A 23,210-nucleotide genomic window follows, 5' to 3' on the forward strand; every position below is an offset into this window, starting at 1 on the left:
AGTAATCACCATCACAACACACTGGGCAAAAGTAGATGTCCACAAGTATGAAGCCACAAACGGGCAAGCTACAACACTTACAGGTTTTCTAGCAACTAATAGGTTGGATGTGCCAAGGGAAAGAAAAGGACAGAGATGGGAAAAGATGACATAGACAGAAAGGGAAAGTAGTCATGTATCAACATGGGACAGCCATCTTTGTTCTCACTACAAGGGGAGCCCACAAGCAGCACTCCACCATCACCACACACAGCAGGTGAAAAGACTCACTTTAGACAACTCACATCATGTCTGTCTGCTCAGGCTATCTGGTCTAAGAGCAGCTGATGTACAAAAGAAAGTAAAATGATTTATTGTAACATGAAGGAGAATCACTCAAAAGAACAACAAAACATAAAGTAAAAATCTTAACTGCAACTTAGCAAGAGCAAGGGTTCAGCAAATGAAATAAACAAGCATCAAACAGCTTTTACTTTTACGAATTAAATGCCAACAGATAATTTTCTTTTTTTTTCTTTATGTTGGTACACTTTCTGTCCATTAGTTGGCAGCTTGTGTACCCAAAGCTGGCAAAGGTCAGAGCTTGCCCGCAGCCCAGCACTTGGCATCCGTCACAGTGACAGTTCCCAGTGAGACCCCGGTCACTAGCAGAACAGCTCAAGAATAACACAGCCGCTGCAGAGGTCAGATGCAGTCATGTTAGGAATTTCTCAAAGCATGGAGGTCATGGAAAGCAGCAGCAAAAAGGATAAATATTAGTTATTCTATGATTGAGAGAGGAGATAAAGGAAAAATGTGCTCTGCTATGCTTAACATGCCTCAACAGATCTAGAAATGAAGATGAAGACTAATGGCGGTATCTTACGGCAACATTTGTCTTTGTCCAAAAAAAAGGGAGTAGCTATGATTGTGTTATAAGGTGAAATTTTGCAGAGCTTATTGGAGAGAAATGACAGGAAATAGAAAATAAGAGAATACGGGGAAAATTAAACAGCTGCTGCCATGGCATCTGTGTGTTTATGCCTGCTAGGAGGCAATTTAGTGTCCAGACAGGTGTTGTCTGGAAAGGTGTGAGGGGAATACTACTGGACACTGAGACTGCTGAATGCCACAGGAGGACAGACGTTTTTTGGGAGAAAAGAGAAGAAAAAAAGAAAAAAAAAGAAATTTTTCTGATAAATGCTCCTTTCTGCCAGAGAAGAGCAACACATTTTTTGGTCAGTTAAAAATCACAAATTAAGCAGAAGAGAGAGAAGCAGAGCAATGGGCGTTTGCGATAAAGCCGTCTTTTATTTCTGTCCAGATTAGAGTTGAATTTGGGTAGATAATTTTGTGAACCACTTGCTCACTGAGTGTGTGTTAATGGCCTAAAGTAAACCAGTGACTGTGCCAGGGTTTTGGTTGTTTTTAATAAGCATGCTGAAAAAAATTTACATTTGATAGGCAAAGTTAAGTTTTACTCCCATACTTGTCTCTCTGTAGGTCACTAGAGGGAAGCACAAGGGAAAAGCACAAAACATGACAAAAGATGCCATTTCAGTTTCAAAATAGAATAGCACACAATCACAGCACAGTCTTCACAGTCTGATATAAGCTTAAATGCCATGTGCATTTGAGATATAGTGATTTTATCAGCTATTACCAAATATATCTATACACAGACAACTTAATGCAAAAGTTGCATCAAGGACATAGATTTTGCTAGCAGTTTAATATGTTTTAAGGGGAAAACTCCCTCTAAAACACACAAAAAGATAACAAATCACCTGATAAACTCAGGAGCATAAATCTTAATTATCATGCAGTTTATACTACAGCTTCATGTCTATGCTGCTGTTTACATTATCTCAAGGCAGGACATATAGTATCTCATTCCCATCTTAATCATTATGTCCCATTCAGAGTTTGGATAAGAGAAATATGAGAACACAGATGGTGGATCGTGACGAACCACAAAAATCCCTGTCCAAGATGAAAACGTGCATTTTCGCACACAGTATGTACTGTATCAAGCATTTGGGAGACAATGATTCAGAAGGAAATGCGATACTGGAGAACTTCCTGCCTTTCATTTGGCCTGCTGTACATTCTGAACAGACAAAAGAAGGAGAGAAGGAAAAGAGGCAAAGAGAGAAGAAAAGAAGAAAAGCCTGAATGCAGGTGAAAGTATTAAGTAAGCACACCTGGCGAGTTAAACACTGGAGCCGTGGGGGTGTTACATACGACTGTCTCAGCCAGTAAGGTGTTATAAGGGTTGTTAGTGCCTTGTGGTCGAAGAAGAGGATTTGTTAGTAGATAATTCCCGGTCATTCCTGGAGTGGCAAGACAAAAGAAGAGCAGATAAAGTAATTGAAAGTGTCATCAAAGACAGAAATGAAAGGAATTTTTCAGAAAGTTTGTGTTATGAGGCATGTGGTGTCACCCAGGGCGTTTGCCACAATCTGAAACTAGGGTGTTTATTTGCAGAATAAAGTTTGCGAAGCCATTAGGGAGATGGAAGCAACCAGCTACTCCTGCATGAGCCGAAAATACTTTTTCTGGCCTTCTTCACTTTATACAACTCTAGGTAGCAGTTTTTCTTTTCAACTTTCAAGTTCATTTGTCGCATGTGTTGCAGGTCATACAGAAGACCACCAATTTTCGACCCAGCGTGCCCATTATTGCATCCTGTCATCAGTGCTTTTCACAAGTTATTTTTTGTTATCATCTTGAGCATATATCATTTTTCAAAAATAGCACCCTGCATTTCTGTGATTGTGCAAAGGTTTTCCCGCTTGATTCAGGTGCAAATATAAAATCTTCCCTATGACAAAGAATAGAATCCTTCCAAGTTTTAATATCAAAATCTTTATTTAGACTAGCTATTTTTTTATATTTAAATTGGCTATTTTCTCCCAAACCTCATCTTCCTTTCAGTGTTTTTGTGTTGTAAGGATCTGAGGTATTTCCAATGCCATTTATCACCTGTGTTAAATGCCATCTGTCATGTTGGGAAGTCTCCAGGGATGTTCTTAATGACAGGGAAGTACTTTCAGGAGATAGAGCCCTGCTTTAGTGCACTTACTCTCTAGGGTAACTAGGCTACTACACCCTGGAGTGATCAATATCCAACCTTTACATTAACATCTTCAGGAAACGGTCCTGTAGGAAGAACAGTCTTACTTCTAAATTGCTACTGATGTATCAGCGAGTCAAACTGTGCTTCCAAGTCCTAGGTGTAATGTTTTACCTTGTGGGAAGTGGTGGCAAAAAAGAAAGAGAAGGCAAATAGCGGCAGCGACAGGAGTCAGAGGAAGGGAGAGGAGGGAGTGAAGTTAAACTACTTCGGTGTAAACCCTCTTCTCCCTCGCATGCTTGGAAAGCCATTTCAGAGGCAGCAGAAAGCCTACCAACACACTAAGCACTCCAGGTCAACCAGAGTTGAACATCATCTTCTCATCATCATATTTGTGCTCAAGCTAAATAATAAATGACAGTTTTTTTTTTCCCCTCGCCCTCGTAAATCCCCCTGTAAAGTAACAGCCTAATATACCAGGCAACAAATGGCCTCTTTCTGCGTGTTAAGATTTTCCTAAAATAAAACTTTTTCTCCCCCCCCGGTTTTTAGTTTTGCCTATATTTCCCCTGAGTCTGGGTATGAACTTTGGACAGCCAGCACTTAAATAAAAAAGGTTCTAGCCTTGCCCCAATTTGAGACTGACGTTACCGGCCAGAATGACAGCGCACAGAGTATTTGAGGACGGATTTTTGTAATCCTTCGCTGGCAGAAGAGGGAGACTTGACTAAAGACCTAGATCTTTTTTTTCTTCCTTTTTTTTTTTTTTTTAACCGTACTGCTCTGTCTTTTCAAACTGAAGGCATTTATTATGATTACCAGAGTAGGATTCTGTATGGCGGTGTGAGATCATTGGAACTTGAAGGAGGTATTTTTAGCTGGATGATGAAATGTGTGCATAGGTGTGCATGTGGAGAGAAATGAGGTGTGAACTGACCTTGGTTAAGGGTTGAGGTGCTGTTGATGTCACCTGAGATAAAGGAGGACTCAGATTGCTTTCTTACGGTGTCATTCCACATTCTCCTGATACGACTCTGTCAGGTCAACAAGGGACAGTCATTAGGACTTTAAACAAGCCCGCTCACCTTTCAGATCAACTTTCATTTATTTTCTATGTACTATCACTCCTCACATACTTTCTAATATGCAGTGAAGCGAGTGCAGTACTAATGCTCATTTCCACTGTGTGTGTCTAACTCTATTTCACTCAACTTTTGAATGACTTCAGCGACAGTCATTGATCTCTTGAATAAAGAGTGACAGGGATGATTCTGTTTAGGTACAGTATATCTGGAGGTATTGTCTATAAGGTCTATGAGCCTTTAATAAGAAAGGAATTAAGAAAATATGTTGGGTTTTTTTGCAATTTTGGCTTTCCCCACATTAAAATGTGCTTGCAATACTCTTTAAATAGTGCAGTACTATTTCACATGCACATGACGTTAGTGAGAAAAAAGATAAAGCAAGTGCTAAAGGGGGAAGAACAGAAGAAAGGTACTCATGCAGTACAGCAGATGCTGCTTGTAAAATGTGGCATAATGTTTGTGTCTCTTGATCTACCTCTGAAGCTAAAATGCATAATGTGCATTTTTTGGTGCAATATCTACATGCTCATGATGAAAGTAGATTCTCTGTGTTCCGTGCTGTGTTCTTCTCTCTTTTGACAGTGAGTCTTTGACTGTATGAAGTTGCTGGTCTACCTGTGTACCAGAGGAGTAGCGTGCGCTGGTCCGTGTGGTGGAAGTCTTTGCAGAACCGTGTGAGCTCTCAGTTGGCAGCCCTCCGCAGCAGTACGTGTGGCGGAAGCACTTGCTGTACTCTTTGCGGACCTGCGTGAGCAAACAGCCGAGTGTTTACATACAATGTTGACTTTACATATGACTTAACCGAGATCTTCAAGCAAGCAGTGTTTGTTCTTTATATCAGCATGTGGCGCTCTGTGAATTCTGCATGCCGGTGCAAAGGTTCGGCCTTGACTGTTCACCTTGAAAAGAAAATCACTGTCTCTGAGCACTGCGGGCGACAGGAAACTTACTTTTTTCTGGAGAAGGCAATGGAAGATGAAGATAAACATTCCTTGGAAGGTGTTGAATATGGTGAAGAGGTACGCCATGACAATCGAGGCCTCGTTGATGAAGAAGAGACCAAAGGACCACGTCAGACCCAGCAGACACAGCAGAGCGAAGGCGCCCATGACCCAGGATCTGAAGGACAGCGAAAGCAAACACAAGCAGAGTACAAACCCAGCATGAGAAGCGTTCACTGGTCTGGGAAAATAATGAGTGGGATTTATAATCACCAACACTATGAAAGACTAGGGTAAAGCTGTAAACCAGGTGAGAAGAAAACAATAAAATGACAAACATTTTAACAACCCCTCCACACACACACACACACACACACACACACTCTCAAACTCAAATGCAGTTCCTGCCTTTAAACAGACAAGAAGGAAGCAAAACCTTGATCCTGTTTTCTGTAAATAACTTCTTATGTGTTAGAACACACAGTACAGCACAACCAGAGGACACAGCATGTAAAAAAAAACCCCAAAAAACTATTGTTATTACATATATGATTATCTGGCTGAACCTTACACTAATTTTTACAAGTCTATACACTGAAATGTTTATCTAGTGAGTGCGTTATCAGATCTGGAGAACTAGGCAGATTTGGAAAGAGTTCAAGGAAAAGGGAGATAACCCGTTTCATGTGTGAAGGTCCTGTGGAGCCTTCAGACACCGACAGTGGTCACAGTTCAACGCTCAAACACACAACAACAACACCAACACTAGATTTCAAGATGATGGACACGGTGACAGTGAACAGTCACAAGGACAGTGGATGAGTAGTTTTCAAGCGGCAGTTTGGGAGAGGGTGAACCGGCAAAAAAATGAAAATGGAAGAAAGAAAGAAAGAAAGAAAGAAAGGAATAAACGAGGAAAGAGAATAAACTACAAGCTGGAGAGTTCTGGGCAACATGTCCTTACTTGATAAACCGTTTATTATCTTCATAGCTAGAGAGCATGATAAGCAGGAAAAGAGAAACACAATTAGATCAGAGCGCACAACAGCGTGGGTTAGTCGGCATTAGAGTAAGATATCGTAAACTTTGATCCATGGGAAATCACGGGAATCAATGGAATTAACAAGAACTGAGTCTAACAAAGACTGAGAATTGTATGTTTTGCTGTTGATGATGACAATTACAAAACTCTGTGTAGACTACATTGTCTGTGGTTGAATTTACATTTGAATGCGTGGGTGGTGTTGTGTGGGTAAAATTATCTGAGGTGTATAGTAAAAGCTTACCCAGGCAAATCTGTATTATAGTAGCCATCACAAACGCGATAATTACTGGTGTGGATCGCAGAACAGAGAGAGGAGGAGAATGATAGGAAAAGAGAAAGGAGAGGGTGTGTGTTAACTTTGCTTTTACATGCAACATGCAATGATATTGGCGCTAATACTGACTTTCAGAGACTTTGGCACAAAAAACACAAAGAAAAAGATCACAGGGAAACAGCTATTAATACACAACATATTTTTGCAATATAAACACGCTTAAGAGAAAGCATTTCAAGTACAAATGCGCACCAATCTGTGTGCCACCATGTTCAGTAAATGTGCTGTGTTGTGGTTTCCTTGATAAGGGAGTAGTCCATCTCAAATAAACCAAGATGTCTGAATAAGCCCTTTTCTGACTATTCTTCCTGATTGCAGTTTTACCACAGTGCTGTAATGTTGCACACATTCATTAAGGAAAAATGAAAAATAACAAACACTGGATAAAAATAGGAAAACCGCTGCTCCTAAACAGAGTTGAAGTTGAAATACGTAATGTAATGGTGCAAAGTGACATGGAGTTGTGCTACTGAGAGCGGCAAAACCATATAACCAAAAATGGAAGAAGTCCCTGAAATTCAGCCTGCAGTAAAACAGCAATAAATATTGTTTTCACAGAAGTGCAAAAAACAAAACAATTAGTGCTTCAGAAAACATTGCTTTCCTTCCCAAAGCAAAACACATCATAAATGTTGAGGCAACTACGAAAGCCTAAACTAGAAGAGGATGGCTGGGTGGGGTGGTGGTCGGGTGGCGGTGGCTGTGTTAGGAAGGATTTTTTTTTTTTCTTTTCTCGGATTAGAAGCTGGGATCTATAAAGAAAAAAAGGTCCGACATGTTCCAGTGGCAAACACACATGGTAGCTTTTCCACTCTACCCCACCCTACCAGAGCTAACAGCGCATAGTTAAGTTGCAGCCTTAGAGTGATGTGTGTCATGCCAATGCAATTCTGTGGCTAGTGGTTTGGAGCAAAACAACAAGGGACAAAAAGACGACTCACAAAGTCAGTGTGTAGTCGTCATTACAGTCAAGACATGCCAAAAGTCTAATTCAAACACTGTGTAACATTTTGAAATCTCAAAATGAATTCCTCTGGTAAATGTTCCATCTGGATAATTTCAAAAATTGGCCAAAAAAAAAAAAAATTAATTTTACATTCTAATGTTACTTGCTAGTCAAGCACTGTAATTTGGCTCGGAGGTAAGAGAGGTAATGCATTTTTTCCTGAAACATTATTAAGTAAAAAAAAAAGAAGAAAAAATCATTACCTCAAGAGTAACAGAGCCTTACTTTTCCTGGGGGTAGTGGCAGAATAGCACCAGTGTTATATTGCTGATAAGCAGGATGCGGGTGTTCAGCAAATGATGCTTTACTTACTTTATATTCTCCAGTCGGCTAGAGTCTGGTTTCAGGGTGGTAGAGTGCTTCACCATTTTGTACATAGTGATGACCAGGAAGATGAGATTGAGCTGTCAAAACAGAGTAATGACAGTGTTAATACATGGAGATGTATGACTCAAGATACAGTAGACAAAGAGAAAAAGAAACTGTTAATTTGTCTATAAGTATTAAAAGAGGAGAGCCTTCAAATCTCTGCATGTCCACAGACTAATCCAATAAACATCTATCATTCCAGCCGGGCTAAGTTAAAATTTAGTGTCATTCTGTATCAATAAGAGCATGGAAATGCATTAAAATCCATCACAGTGAAAAAAAAAAATAAAAAGAAAGAAACAGCCACACAGCAGCGGTGTGGTGAAGTCGGAAGGGAATGAAAAGTAGCAGGAGGAATAAGAGACCTGCTTGTTGTCCAAAACAACTGCATATCATTTTATGCACACAGTGAAATATTATAAGGTGTAACCAGCAACAAAAGGCTTGAGGGAACATGGTATATTTTGTTCGATTCCTGTGTGTGGACAGATGAAGAGAGAGAGAAAGCGAAAGAAAGACAAAGAGGGAGAAGGAGGGAGAGAGAAAGAGAGAGAGAGAGAGAGATGGTGCTTGCTTGCTTGTTTTAATGTATTAAATCTTAAGGGAGCCAGTGGCACATATCAGGTTGAGACAAGGATACTATGTGCTGTGTTTCTGAGCGTATCATTCGGTACCTTAAAAATCAATACCGTGATTTAGAGACACAAAGGCTGGATGGGCCAGCAAGGAGCCGCTCCAAATAATTTACTTCAAAAACATTTATTCTGGGGCAAACTAGTCCCTGACACAGCATGTACATGCACTCACAGCGGACGAACCAGACTGTGTTTGTACTGCAAGCCAGGCATGTATAAATAATGTCAAGGAATACCTGAGAAAGAAAAATTGAAATGTGTGTCTCCAATAGTGCACATCAAAAGCTCTGACAAATATAAAAATGCAGCAGACAAATATGTGTAAGCTACTGTATCATGTATGCGCGTAACCACAAAAAAAATACAAACAAACACATTTGCACAAAACATGACACAAGCCTTCTAAAGAGTGCATTTCAGTGTTATGATGTTATCTTTAGAACAAAAAAAAAAAAAAAAAAACATTGGCGAGAGAAAAATGGAGACGCATTGCCAGCATGAGGGCATGAAATAAATGAATGACCTTTGTGAGCTGGACTCAGACCACGGCCATTCACTCAACACAGACATTTTCTGTGTTCTGGTGCACGCTGCTATCAAAAGACTGCCTGTGATCAATACATCACCCCTCCACATGCAATCAACTCATGGAGCTGCTCACAATAACCGAGGCAGTAAAAGAAAGGGACGACTGGAAAAAAAAGAGAGAAAAAAAAAATCCTTAATCGTGAACCTTCTTTTATATCACAGACGGCACTGAAACTATGTTTTGTTTCGCAGCTATCAGCCATTATTTCTATCAGCCGCCTGCATGAGTCAGACAGTGGGGGAGGAGAGGAGGGGCAGGAGGGACAGGACTTCTGAAAACCCTTTCACACAGCCTGGAGTGGTGACATGGATCCAATGAGACAGAGGAGAGGGACACAGTATTTTAAAGTAATCTAGCAGCACGGCACATGTTCCCACCCCCACCGACATGCTTTCGCAGCCCTTCCCGGGGGATCCCCGTTGCTAGAACGGAGCTGTCTTGCCTCTATCCTTCACTCTGTCTCTGAATCATCACTGCAAGCCATGCAGAAGCACCTCGCCACACTGGGACTGAGGAGAAAGCTTTTTCTGAAGTGGACTGTGTGTGTACACACTGAACTCCAAATGAACTGCTGGGGATAAAATATTAAAGGTGCAGATGGAGCTGTCCAGATGATAAGAACTGCTCACGACGTGTCATGATCCAAGAGGCCTTGTGTTGAAGCTATCTCAAGCATACTAATGGCTCCCCCCTCCACTCATTACTTCCATGTTCCCCTTTCATGGAGCTAATACCCCCTGTGCCCAGAGACAGGGCAACCTCTGCTTAAGAACAAGGATCTAAATGCCTTCCACTGGCTTTTGTTTTCAGGCTGGTATTTAGGGCCTGTTTCAGTCAGGAGCAAAAAGAAAAAGAAAAAAAAAAGGAAAAGCAAAAAAAAAAAAAAGTAGGAGAAGAAACAAAGGGAAGAAAAAGCATGACCACCCTGGGTCAAAACCAATGTTACTTGGCACAAACATGGTTTGGGTGGCGGGTAGGGATCCAGACATGAGCCAAAGCAACACTGTTTTCCCTCCTTTTCTCTTGCCCATGTGCCTTTTCTCCTCTCCCTCTTGACAAGGACAAAGCCAATTTGTAGAGAAACCAGGGTCACGGATGGTGTAGACAAATCTTGCTCTTGCATGCTCCCCTGAGATGCCCCTTTCCACAGTACTTTGTCTTTTTGAGTCAATTGTTGCACAGAATCAGAGAAGCAGTGCGCAATGCCCGAGCCAATGCTGCAAAACCTCATTCCTGTCATACATTAGCTCTGCTACAATACATTAACTCCTCACAGGGTCATGGTTCTATCTCTCCGGTCATCACCACCGGGATCCTGATCATCATTTCCACCGCAGACGCATTTTTCATGCAAATCATTATGGAAGCAACACACAATTGGAAAACAATGAGGGCTCAATTTAGGGAAAGGAAACACATTCCTGTGTGGCTGACAGAGCATTTGCTGAGACAGGGAGAAATGCATGCTTGTTTTAATACAATGTTAGCTTTTCTTCAATTATTAACTCACACATTCAAAGCGGGTGCTGAGAGGAAAAAAAAAAAAAAATCAATGAAAACAAAAAGAGAAAAACAGGTATTTTACAATTTACTCAAAGACATTTCGAAAACAGACTTTTGCAAGGTCTCCTGTATACTTCCTCCTCCATTTTTAAATGCTACATCAAGAGGCAATGTCTCTCTTTGAGAAAACTGTGAAATGCAGTTCAGTTTTTTTTTATTTTGTTACCACACAGACAAAGAACTGCACTATATCTTTACTTTGAAAGCTCCTAGCGGTCTGCCGATGGTATACAGAGACTCGCTGGAATTTGACATGGGTGCCCCCTCTCTGCAGTATATTTTCAGTGTCAGTTTGATGTTCAACAGAGGTCACTGCATCTGTAGATACAGTACCAACTATTATGCTGGATAATGAACACAGTACTGAACAAATACAACCCGTCCTCCCTGCACAGCAGCAAGACAGGTTTGCAAAGCTTCCTCATCCCTTGGTGTGCATGAGGGCAAAGCAATATATGGTGTGGTAGCCTGAGAGGATATATCTGAGGAATACCACCTGCTATTTCTTTTTTTTGCACAGGGAGGTAAGACTCCCTACGGTCTCATTCTTCTGAGCCTCTCTGATGGAGCGGGAGATAATAATGTCATGACCAGTAAATAATTGCATGCCTCAATGGGACATATGTCAATATGATATTCTATATGTCCTTCACCCCTGATGGTCCTTGACCAAACAGAGAGGTGCCTTTGCTTTTCTTCCTCTCCCTGACACTGTCATGCGCTATTTACTACTGCCACACATACACACAAGGAGGCTGGTGCAGAGGAGGAACATAAGGAGCTATAAAATGTAATGGTGCCAACCTACTGTATGTGCTGTAAAATGCACACCTTTGGTGCTATTTTTCAACCCTTTCTTCCTTTATCATAAAAAAGTGTAACTTGAAGACCATTACATTTTTAATGTGAGACTTCATGGGAGTTGTGTAGATGCGAGGTTAAAGTACACTATCAAATCCTTGTCTTTGTCAGCTAGCGAGAGGTGAGAGAGAATTGTTGGATGCCTCAAAATCTGTCTTTGGCACAAAATTAACCTGTCATCACTGAGGAGACTTGGAGCAAAAATCCTGCTGATATTTTCCCTCAGTTCAACCATCTCACTTCCTTTATCTCTCCCCTGCATCTCTTTCATCTCACTCTCTCAGTCCCTTCCTCACTCTGTCAGTCTCAGTATTCAAAAAAAAAAAAAAAAAAACGGCTTACCATGATGATAAAGGTGACAGGTCCTATAAAACTCCATATGAAATGATTATCCACACTTAGCCAGCACCTATAGCAAGGAAACAAACACTTAAGCTTGGGGCAGCACACACAAGATAAAACAATATCAGCATTGTCTTCATGCTCCTGTGGCCAAATATTAATGCAAAGAAATTAATTTTTGGTTACTTGAGCTGATGACATAGAGTTTGTAATTTCTAGTCAATATTTAACTTGGAGCGCGTTAAAACACTCCTTTCACAGGTTGAACATTAATACAGTTGTACAAAACAGAGGGAAGACCCCGAGTAGCCTCACTTGATAGTCTTAGCTGAGATATGGCCATTAATCTACGTAAAAGGCTTTTTCTGCACAGTGCTCCTCTCTTTAAGAGAGCATTTACAAACAAGAGGTCACAGGAGGGTCTTTGAGTAGAAAGGCATTAATGTAGCTGCACCCCCCTGAAACCACAGTGTTGAGTCTGTCAGCCACTTTCAAATGACATGAAAAATTGAACAGCTGCCCATCCCTGGCAAAAGGAGCTCAAATGTTTTGGTGTAGTCTCCAGGGATGTGCATAAGGCACTGGCAGAAATGATGAGTAGATTTCTTTTCAAAAGCTGCCACATACAGACACAGCAGGTGAGCCTCACATAGTGTAGCATCCAGCGTGTCTGCTCTGCATTTCCAAGGATTTGTTCAGAAAGCTGCACTTACGCTTTCTTGGTCCCATAGCTCCTGTAGTCAATAGCTGCTGAGACGCCGACCACGATGGCAGGAAAGAGGTAACCAGATACGTAGTAGTACTTTTTCCGTGAGTATTCACTTTCAAAGACCTCCACGAGCATGAGGTACAGCTGGACACCCTCAAGACACATCCAGGAGAAGGAAGCCAGGAAGAAGAAATGAAGGATCCCCGCAATGATGGCGCATCCAATCTGAGTCAGAACAATGACCAATGAAGACAATTAGGGATTAAGGAATTAACAATATGATCACAGTTTCCATAATATAGGAAGATTTTTGAGATTAACTTGTAGTACAAATGTGATTTAAACATGACAAGAGGTATCTCCATAGCACTTTCTTTATTGCATATTGTATATCATACACCCCATCTTTTATTAAAACCCATTGAAAAGACGACATTCAACTTGCTGCCTCCCATTCAGTAGAACACATATCAGTGAAACTGATGAATAAAAGGTAATGAATATTCATTCACCACATGGGCTCTGTCGATGCACAGGTTTAGCTTTCCATCAGCATGGTAGAGATTTAAATGCTATTCTTATTAGAAGGTTAGAGTTAGTAGATTTAATCATACAGCTCAGCATTTGAAGCTTCAATTCCCAGCTGTATGCAGTTTTTGTGCCTCTGCCCCCTTGAAGTGAAAATGTGGGTGAAAAAAAAAAAGTTAAAAATGGAATGGATGCAGACTCAGCCATAGCAACTGTGACTTTAAGTGAAAGAGGAAAAAAGACCTGTCAAGTGGGGGACATGGCCCCTTAGTAATCTATATTAATGGTTCTGTCCCACTCATGTCATGTCAGGGACAAGCTGAGAAGGTTAGAAACAAACAATGCTTAAAGTCTCATCCATTTTACTCTGAACGGGTCTTTTGTTTTGTTTTGGGGGTGTGAGGAGATAAAGTGAGAGGGAATGAATCAAAACCAAATCAATGGGGTGCAATCGTTCCGGCTTACCCTAGGTTCCGTCATATCGATACCAATTAGGAATATTAACTCGGCAATGAAGAGATTGATGCACAAGTTCTTGTGGATGGTGTTGCGATCGCTCTGCAGGCCTCGGAAGAAGCAGAAAGTGAAGATACTGATGGTGAGACAGACGAGGGACACCACAATCCCAACACGAGTGATGACAGTCAGGAGCAGCTCGTGCACTCTGTCGTTAACCTGGGAGACATAAAAGGCCAAATTAGAAAATGTGTTTGTTATTATAAAAAACATCAATGTGTTGCAGCTTTGTGAAGAAAGTTTAAGATCATACGTGACGTAAATTCAACCCCTTTCAGATATTATAATGAATGAGTGATTACGAACAACTAGGGAAAATAATATTTAAGCTTAAAGCTTAAAAAAAAAAAAAAACTAAGTTTCTTATTTGCTTTATATTGCTACATAACTGTATGACATTGGAAAAAAACACCAGCACACAGAGCAGCACATTAACCAATTTTAAATTTTAAAATATTTCCTGTCCCTATTTTTGCACAAAACTTTTTAAGAATCAAAGTACCTTAAAGGAAAGGCTCACATTTGTTCAAAGACCATTGTAATACAATACTCACGTGGCCATTTGTACACTGAAAGCATTATTGGTCGCTAAAATTATTCCTCCTGTCCATGATTATCAAAAAAGAGATTCTTTCTTAAAGCAATTTCAGTCCTTTTTCTGTGCAAACTTCAGAATGCATTTTTACACAAAAGGACAAGGACTGTGGATTTTGTCCTCCATCTCTTACACTGAAATTGCCTCAGGAAGGGATTTCTTTTCACCAAGTGTGGACAGAGGGAACAATTACAGAGACCAAAAACTGTCTAAATGTACATACAGGTATGTCAGTATTGCTTTAAGACAGAAAAAAATGTCAACCTATAATTTAATTCTTCAAATTTTAACAAAGTGTAGACACTACTAAGCATTTCACTTCTTTTTATTTTTTTTAACCAAACCTGACCTGGCTTAATTTTTAGCCAATGCCTCTGCTTTGCTGAGACGGGGGATGTTTTTCAAAAACAATATTGTAAATATTATAAAAATATTTATACAAAATTAAATAACCAATAAATAAAGCAGTAGAGTTAAAACACACTGCATCAACAGTAAACATGTATTTACTTCCTCAGCCTCACTGTGACTTTTATAATCTTGTAATATTGCTATTTAAACCGACAAGAAAGAATGTTTGAGTTTGCAGATAATGTAGAAGAAGTTTTAAACAGTGTAGATACGTTTGAAAGAAAACTCAGTTCGAGGTGGATATAAGAAGTAGGACGTGACATACCGAGATTTCACGGTGCGCCATGAGGACGGCGAAGTTGGTGAGGTGGCTGCAGGAGCAGGTGGTGTGTGTTTTATTGGAGTCCAGGAGTTTGCAGCCTTGGGTGGACCAGTAGCCCATCATACTCCTCTCAGAGTAATTCCAGAAGGAGCAATTGGAGTTGAAGTAGTTCTCCATCTGCAGATAACAAGAGATATGGTTAAGTGTCCAAATAATTGACTGCCTGAAATTGAAGTACATGTAGAACACAGAGGCCATTTACCCCCTACTCATACAAAGTATTTTTCCGCACTGATATGGATGAGGATTTTTCACTTCACAGCTCTTATGAAGCAATTCATATGTTGTATCTCATTTGGCACATGCTTGCCAAATCAACCGAAGCATGGTTGGGTATATGAGGCCTTAATAACAGAGAAGCATAATTGTTTGACAGCATGTCTTTGGAATTGCACAATTTCTCTGATAAAGAATGGAGTCACGCATGGCCCTCTGGGAACTCTAGTGACAACTTTAAAAGACGGAAGATAATTGGTGCTCCAGTAATTTCATCCTAGATTGTACGGCTAATCTAGGAGTTAATTTCCCCCACTATAAAAGAAAATGGGTATCATTTATATCCCAATGTTGATTAAAGAATTAGTTTTCATTAAGAATTCACTTAGGTTCTAAAGACTCCTTTAATTTGATGTTCAATGACTTAAATAAACTGCCGACTGACCTAGCCAGACATTTACAATTCAAATTGCGGATCTCTGTCTGCTCTGGATGTTCCCTCCTGGTGTTTTTTAATATGACCTCTCCATTCATTCCAGCAGGGACACTCACGTCAATGTGCTCCAGGGTAAAAACCACCGGGTCATTAATGAATACACGACTGGATTCTTTGTTGATCGAGGCAGCGATGATGTCAGAGTTGACGGCCACTGACACGTTGCGGCCGTAAGCCTCGTTGGCCATCTTGATGGTGTTATTTTCTGTACTGAGGAATTGGCCCAGATTTCTGTAGAGCACAAACACCAGCTTAGCAACTCCTGTAAAGAGAAAGATGTAGACAGACATCAGAGAATGAGTAAAAAAAAATCAAGCTTCCAGGACAATTCAGACTGTATGCAAAGAAAAAACTGTGAAAAATAGGCACAAAAAAGAGGACTTAAAATATTAAAACATTCCAGTTCAATTTAATTCAATTTAAAAGATTCAAACAAATGAGAGACAGATAAGTGAGGGGTGAAGAAAGAGGATTTTAAATTTGGTCTCTCATTTTTTCAGCCAGTATCACAGTGCTTGAGGTTTTTGAGATAAACTCCTTCATGGTGCCCCTGAACAAACACAGACTTCATATTTTCCCAGAAAAAAAAGTACTGGAGAAAAAGTCAAACACACACATGCGTACATCTCACAGTTTCTCACACATGAATATGCACATCATTACACTTTGAGTTACAAGAATTACCATGACCAAGTTTCGCTTTCTTCTTTTTTGGTGTGTTTGAGAGAGCTTACCATTCCGACTGTTGAGCTTGACGGTATTGGCCGAGAGCTGGATTGAGATACCGCCCTTGCTGGATTGTGGAAATTTAAAATCCTGGACCTGGCCATCCGTGCTGAGTACATACACATCTAGGACTACCAGGTGCAGAGAGGCAGAGGGTGAGTTAGAGAAAAACGAAAAAGGAAGGGGAAAAGGAGGGGAAAAAGAATAAGATTTAAGTCATTACACGTACTGTCTGACTTAGATACAAGGACATAAAAATGAAACAATGGAGTATATTGTTGCCAAAGTGTTCTTCCTGAAATTTTACACAGACCAAAGGACACATCAATGACTCAAACGCTAAATATTTGTGACAGTGAGCTACACAATAAAAACGTCAATCACAGAGGAATCATTCCATCCCAGCGAGACTCTTACTAACATGAATAAATGCAGCAGAACAAAAAAGAAAAAAAAAGAAAAAGCTGTCCTTGTATGCTCTAACAGCTGAAGCAAATGAGGGGAGGAGGAGGAGGAAGAGGCTGTGGATAAACAATGTACTTTTTTCTGACTCCACAGCAGGCTAATGTTCACATTAATGTATAGAGTTACAAGGTCTAGACGCATACATTTATAAACTAAGCGTGCGCAATCAGAGAATCCAGTCTATTTAATTGTCTGATATTCATCACTTTGTCAGTAAGCGACTCGTTAAACCTAATATGCGTTGTTTTTCTGTTCCCCCGAGGTTTAAGCGCTTATTATGAAAACAAAGTCCTTTTTTATGTGGCGGCCTTGTTTCCCTATCACAAGAGTTACTCTCTCAATGAATTGAAAGTAATCGAATTTACTAAGCTTGCATCAATTGAGAGCGCTTGTCTTTGCTTACCACAAATTCTTTTTACTTACTTATATTGTCTGCAGGAACTTTGACGATGGCAGGTTCCATGAGGTTGTCGGCAAGGACAAAGGCCCCTTCCTCCAAAGTATCTAGTAACATGGTGGCGGCGTGTGTTTGCTCTGTGCTGTTCATGTCTTGCCAAGACTTTAAAGCCTCTGGTCGTAGAAGGTTATCTACCGTGTCCACAATGGCCTGTGTCGAACCAGACAAAAGACAGACAAATAAAAAACAGATACTTTTAGAAAAAAAGTAAAGGTCATAAGAATAAGCAGTGACATGCACACACTGAAATTAAATGAAATGCTGTGCTGAAGCATCACTTCTGCAGGGATTAACATGATCACGATGAGGCAAAATAAAGAAGCTAATTATTGTTTTCGTTGTATATATATTACAGACATGTAACAAATGTAAAAGACATGGCTGCAGAGGGAAGGGAAGAACAGAGGCATCACTGGAGATGGTGCAGATTCAGTTTCTTTTTCAAGGACGTTTCATCGGGGCACACACTTGGGGTCACAGTGTATTGAGCAGGTCTGATCCGATAACAGGATATTAGAGAGAGCCTGATGAAAGTCAAAGTACAAAAACCCTTCCTCAATTAAAATTCTCTAATTGCAAAATTCAGTGTTCACTACCGTATGTGGAAACTTTCACTTTTGTTTTTTTATTGTTGACCCGCAGTATTCTCGGGTATTTGCACCTCATACTCAGGTGCAAATACACTAGTCACCCCGGAAAAGCTTAAAAAACAAAAAACAAAAAAACTGCACATTTTGGAAAACAACCAAATAATATGTTATATTAAATTGTTTAATTGAACTGCAACCTTCATGCAGACATTTCTTCTACACTACTCACATTTTCTGTCACCTGAACCGCTCTGGACAGACAGCGGGTAAATTAGGCGTAGGATCCAGACGACGCTGGGTTTTCTTCAGGAAATAATCAAATCAATGAGTCTAATCAGGTAATCAATGCCGGCGACGGCTGGTGGGAAGGGTGGAGGGCAGCTAATGTGATGTTGCGTCAAGTATGGCAGATGTCAGATACTGCTGACTCAACAGTGTCTGATCCTCTCATGCTGTCATTAGTCAAATAAATGCTGCCATTTACATCAACACAAATCCTCTACCCTTGTCACTACCTCTGACTTGAAATCACATGTTTGCGACATAAAAAAAAAGCACAATGATGAGGTGACATTTTTGAAGAGGTGGTGTAACTACATACATGTATTTTTCCCCTTTCTCTCCTTCTTTTTTACGAGTGCACGGTCATTGACTAGCTAATTAGCTCGATCCATTTTAATACCCTCCCGAAGGAGAGATCTGGATTGAGGGGGGTGACTTTGGTGGCAGGTAGAGGACACTGATCTCCCTAATGGTGGAGGGATATACATGGCCAAAATATTTGATGCACTAACCCAACCTGATAGCATTCAAAGAAAAGGAAAAAAAATGGCTTGACCTGACTAACCCTATTATCCAGATAGAGCGAAACATTTGCACCTTTAATTTACGAAACGAATGACTTCAATGACCTAAAACCTGTGTCCTTGTGAAACAAGAGCCACATTTTTTACATTGCAAACTGTAAAAGGTCCGGTGATGGTCCTTGAAAAAAAATGTTTGAATAAATCACAAGTATACTGTGTTTGATGCAATATTCAGAAGTGTTTTATACTGAAGGGAGTTTTCATATAAAAGCAAAAACTGTTACAAAGCAACAAATCCTTCAGCAAATGGATGATGAGCAGGATGTAAGAACGGGATGTTTGCTTGAGCTGTGGTGTTATGCATCCAGACGTGCAATCTTGAGTAAATACTAAGAAAACATACAACAGGGAAAAACATTATGAAAAATAAAATACACCATCACTGTCAAATGTAAAGAGGGGGAAAAAAACAACACAGAGACACATACACATCCATAAAAAGAAGCCACCTTCGTAATTGGAGATGACTTCTCTTTGACTTCGATTTGGTTGTGTGTAAGGCAATTACTCAAAAAAGCAGGAAGCACAGGGAGAAGGGAGTACATGACAGTGCAGAGGGTACATGCTGCTGAGCTTGAGCTCGGGCGTATAGCACAGAAATAAAGGAGGGGACGGCAGCAAGCAGAGCGGGCAATAGCATTGCTCCAGTACCTTCATGTATGCCCTGCATGTCCTTTCTCGTTTTTGAAGCTTTTTTATTAGAAAAGAAAAAGAACAGATAAAAAAAATAGAGACACATAATTTGCAAAAGTTCATGAGTTCATTACGCTTGGCAGAGCCAAATTATGGTCATTACCGCAAATGTACAAATCTCTGTTATGGGTCAGAGTCTAAAATAATCTGATTCGTTTTTGTTTTGTCTGTCTCATATCTTTCTTGTCTTTAAAAAGAAAGGCAGACTCCATGTGAAAAAATAACAACCACACGTTACTGTATTATTTTGGGGATTCTCTCCTGCATTTGTCATGTAGAAGTATTAATTTGTCAGTAAAACACCTAAACCATGTCATTTTGTAGAGTGATTCAGGAAGTTAAGAGTTGATGAGAAAATGGTGGCAGTATTTACCTCAATATTTTGCATTAAATGATAAAAAAGAGAGGCATTTTGTTACTTGTAGTGGACGTGGTTACCTTGTTGAAGCTCCGTCCTGCAGAATCCTTCTCGCTGGGTCTGAGCTCCTGGAGCTGAGCATCCAGGATGTCCACCAGCTGCTCCATCAGGCGCACTGATGAGCTGACGTCCCCGGCAAAGATGGGGCCTTTGGTGTGCTTGGCTAACTCGTTGGCCAAGTTAGCTGCATTTTCACCGCTGCGGATCTGCAGGGGAGAGAATGAGTAATGTTCAGAAGAATGCAAGAAGACAGATTTGGAGGGTTTTTTACATCCCAGTTTCTGACGTCAAATCACACTTGAACGAGTCCTTGAAATGCCAGTTATGAAAAGGGGGCTTAATGTTTTCTTCACATAGGAGAAGTTGCCATGGAGGCAGTTTTTTACTGTGTGGTTAGTTTGAAAAAAACAGATACATTGAGAGCTCCGTGCTACAACTGCTGTTAAATCTACGGCACACATCTGACAGAGGGTAGAGGAATATTGTTAACATTTCACGTAGGAGGCCTTTAACTTCAAGGCAACTAAAATCACTGCTACAAAAATGGGTCATATTAAGTAGTATTTATAAATATACAGTAACAGTCAAAAGTTTGGACACACTTTCTCATTCATGTGAATGAGAAGATGTATCCAAACTTTTGACTGGTACTGTATATTTATGCACAGTTTGTATCTCTCGTTTCACTGTGCATTATGCTCTTTTTTATGTTTATCTGTATTTGCTAAATCATGTAGTTTTAAAACAGATGCTTTTTTAGTTTTTTTCTTTTATAAACACACATATCAAAGACCCAATTGCCAGATCGCGTTTAAAGTTGACAGATGCTGCTTTTTTAATCTGACCCAGCTTTCTGGCCAACTTTGTAACCGTGAGTACATTAACTCAGTGTTGAAATCCTGTACAAGAAGGTGTTTTCATTATTTTGTCTACTCCCTCTCTGTTTTTAAGAAACACATTCCACTTAGACGGAAAACAGCGAGACATAGCTCATACAAACCTTCTGGGCTACTTGGTTGACCCAGTGGGAGGTACAGTTGCTGAGATCAGGGCCCTTCGGGTGCCAGGCCCCAGTGGAAAGGACACATAAATAAGAGGCTGTGCCTGACAGGAAAAACAAGAACAGAATAGTCAAGTTCAATCAAGTCAAATCAAATTTATATTCCCACAAAGTCCTTTATAGGGCAACAAAGGACAAGGATACAGATAAACAGAGGAGACATGCACACAAACAACAGATCAACAAACATGCAAATTCCTACATTTTAAACAGATATGAAGTCAGAGAATTCTTCCACACAGAAATATCAGCCCTGGTAGCTATTTTGTCTTTTTAGTGTGCTAATCTGGTACAGTAAAACAGAAGAACTAAAGTGAAATTGTTGGATACAGTGAACTCCAAACATGTAGAGCCATTTTGTTCCTGCAAAATGATTTCTCAAAATATTTTCAACAGCTCCTGCCTGTTTTTGTTACAAAGTGGTACCAATTTTCTTTCCGTTCTAATTAGCCTTGTGTCTGATGAACTCTGAGTGCTAATATGATTTCACACACAATCAAATGAGGGATGCACGTCGCCATGCAAGCTCCAGGAGAAACAGCTGAGCCTGTTCCTCTGCAACACAGCCGTTACAGATAGCTTAATCATGTTTTGACCTGGAATGACACAGCAAAAGCCTAACACCATTACAAACTGTCTTCACAGATTCCCTCTGCACCCACTGAAGTGGGCGCTCTTTATAGATAAAAAGATCACTGTATGTAAGAATATCAGACAGATCTAACAAACTCAGACTACATCCAAACTAATACAGTTTCATTTTAAAATAGTGTTTTGAAATGAAAATGATGAGCATTTTAGCATTTTTAGAAATAATCTCCGTCCATACTAACACGCCTGAAACACATACCACATGACTATTCATGTACACTGGGCATGCGCATGCTGGTGTAAACAGGAAGGAGATTGTGAACTTTGTGGTTGGTTGCTTAGTTGCAGAAAATACTACAGAGGAAGAACAGCAATGGCAAAAAGTAAGACCAGAGATGTCTTTGCTTGGACTGACGACGAGGTGGAAAAGTAACACGAGTATAAAGTGGTCAAGGTGGCAAAAAACACAGATTGGGAGTCGTCACGTGATAGGGGCGTGATGAATCAGGGAAGGACACATCGTGACTGATTAGACCCAATTACAAAGTGAACATGGGTGTCTGCGTCATTGTTTTCGAAAATTGCCGTTTCTGCCTGTCCAGACTAAAACACAATCCACGAGTTTTCAAACCGAAATGGGGTCAGCGGCGTTTTCAAAAGTCTCCATTTTAGAGGTTTGAAAATACCAGAGTAGTGTGGATGCTACGTGTAGGCCTAGAAAAAGTTATGCATTTTAAAATGAAAACATATTAGTGTGGATGTAGCCTCAGGGATGTTCTCTTGGGACGGTTCGGGTCATATTGAAAGCCGTGAGCACATGGCCCTGAGGTAAGAGGGAGGCCTGTTTACCTCGTGTTCCCTTGGGGCAAGGTCGCTCTACAAGCATGCCCCTCTGGGTCTGAGGCCACATTATGTCTCTTCTCTCGGTGGCCTCACAGAAGCGCTCGGGTAAAGGGAAGGACTCCAGGGGTGGAGGGGAAGTAGTGAGTGGAATCACAGGAGGCGGCTTGGGTGCTCCCTTGTTGCCTTCCTTGAGCCCTGTTGTGGTGGTAGTGTTGGCCACACCCCAGTGCACTGTGGTTGTTGTGGTGGTGGTTGTAGTTCTCAGAGGCTGAGGGGACACGGTGGCTTCTGACAGTGGCGGAGCTGTGAAGAGAGAGAGGGTAAAGAGGCATTATGTTTGGGTGGAGCACTCTTACAGTATGTCATGGTGTGCAGCCCAGTTGGGAAAACATTAACACTTGTATGATTTAGGGAGTTTGAATATCACTGGGACACATATTCATCAATCTGTATAAAAACATGATGCAGCACTGTGGATGAAAATAAAAAGCAAATGGTAGTTTGACCTGTGGTTGCAGTGACAGGGCAGCTCATTAGTCTGGCACCCCAGGGGCACATAATGTGGAGTATATCAACTGTTTTGCTAAGAATACTTTGGCAAGTATTCAAAGCTTGACCTTCTGGTGGGCAGATGCCCTCATGTACCACTAAACCTTAATGGCGCCCCCTGTAAGTAACATTCCTAATTTTTTTTTTCTCAACATGTTCAACACTGTAATGCTTATACATCTAAGTATCCTGTTGTGTAAATTGCTGCTAAGTGCTTTGTGCAACAAGCGTATTTGCCTTCCCGTTGACTATGGCTTATCCAAGGCACTCAGTCTGCAACGAACAAGACAATAATTACAGTAACATCCTCCTGCCTGGCAATCATTCTTGCCTG

The 23,210-nt window shown here is 40.6% G+C and overlaps 1 protein-coding gene across 13 annotated transcripts in view; it reads right to left on the reverse strand.

Annotated features, from left to right (window-relative positions):
- Positions 1-23,210, reverse strand: part of adgrl2a (adhesion G protein-coupled receptor L2a) — a 98,981-nt gene that overhangs the window by 2,928 nt on the left and 72,843 nt on the right. For 2 of the 13 annotated variants that reach the window (XM_042416413.1, XM_042416410.1), the window contains 17 exons: positions 22,334-22,630; positions 20,834-20,937; positions 19,854-20,039; positions 19,374-19,412; positions 17,233-17,416; positions 16,353-16,475; positions 15,675-15,880; positions 14,850-15,023; positions 13,528-13,737; positions 12,539-12,759; positions 11,826-11,892; positions 7,779-7,870; positions 5,091-5,259; positions 4,756-4,884; positions 3,993-4,089; positions 2,184-2,312; positions 1,469-1,486 (listed from right to left, as the gene is read on the reverse strand). In XM_042416413.1, coding sequence (XP_042272347.1) covers positions 1,469-1,486; positions 2,184-2,312; positions 3,993-4,089; positions 4,756-4,884; positions 5,091-5,259; positions 7,779-7,870; positions 11,826-11,892; positions 12,539-12,759; positions 13,528-13,737; positions 14,850-15,023; positions 15,675-15,880; positions 16,353-16,475; positions 17,233-17,416; positions 19,374-19,412; positions 19,854-20,039; positions 20,834-20,937; positions 22,334-22,630 — 2,445 coding nt within the window. Of the gene's footprint in view, positions 1-271; positions 1,487-2,183; positions 2,313-3,992; positions 4,090-4,755; positions 4,885-5,090; positions 5,260-7,778; positions 7,871-11,825; positions 11,893-12,538; positions 12,760-13,527; positions 13,738-14,849; positions 15,024-15,674; positions 15,881-16,352; positions 16,476-17,232; positions 17,417-19,373; positions 19,413-19,853; positions 20,040-20,833; positions 20,938-22,333; positions 22,631-23,210 lie in introns of those variants that run through there. The other 11 variants (XM_042416419.1, XM_042416411.1, XM_042416423.1 and 8 more) reach the window with 7 other exon arrangements.

This window comes from Thunnus maccoyii, chromosome 7 (assembly GCF_910596095.1).
Source record: "Thunnus maccoyii chromosome 7, fThuMac1.1, whole genome shotgun sequence".
Classification (NCBI taxonomy): Eukaryota; Metazoa; Chordata; class Actinopteri; order Scombriformes; family Scombridae; genus Thunnus; species Thunnus maccoyii.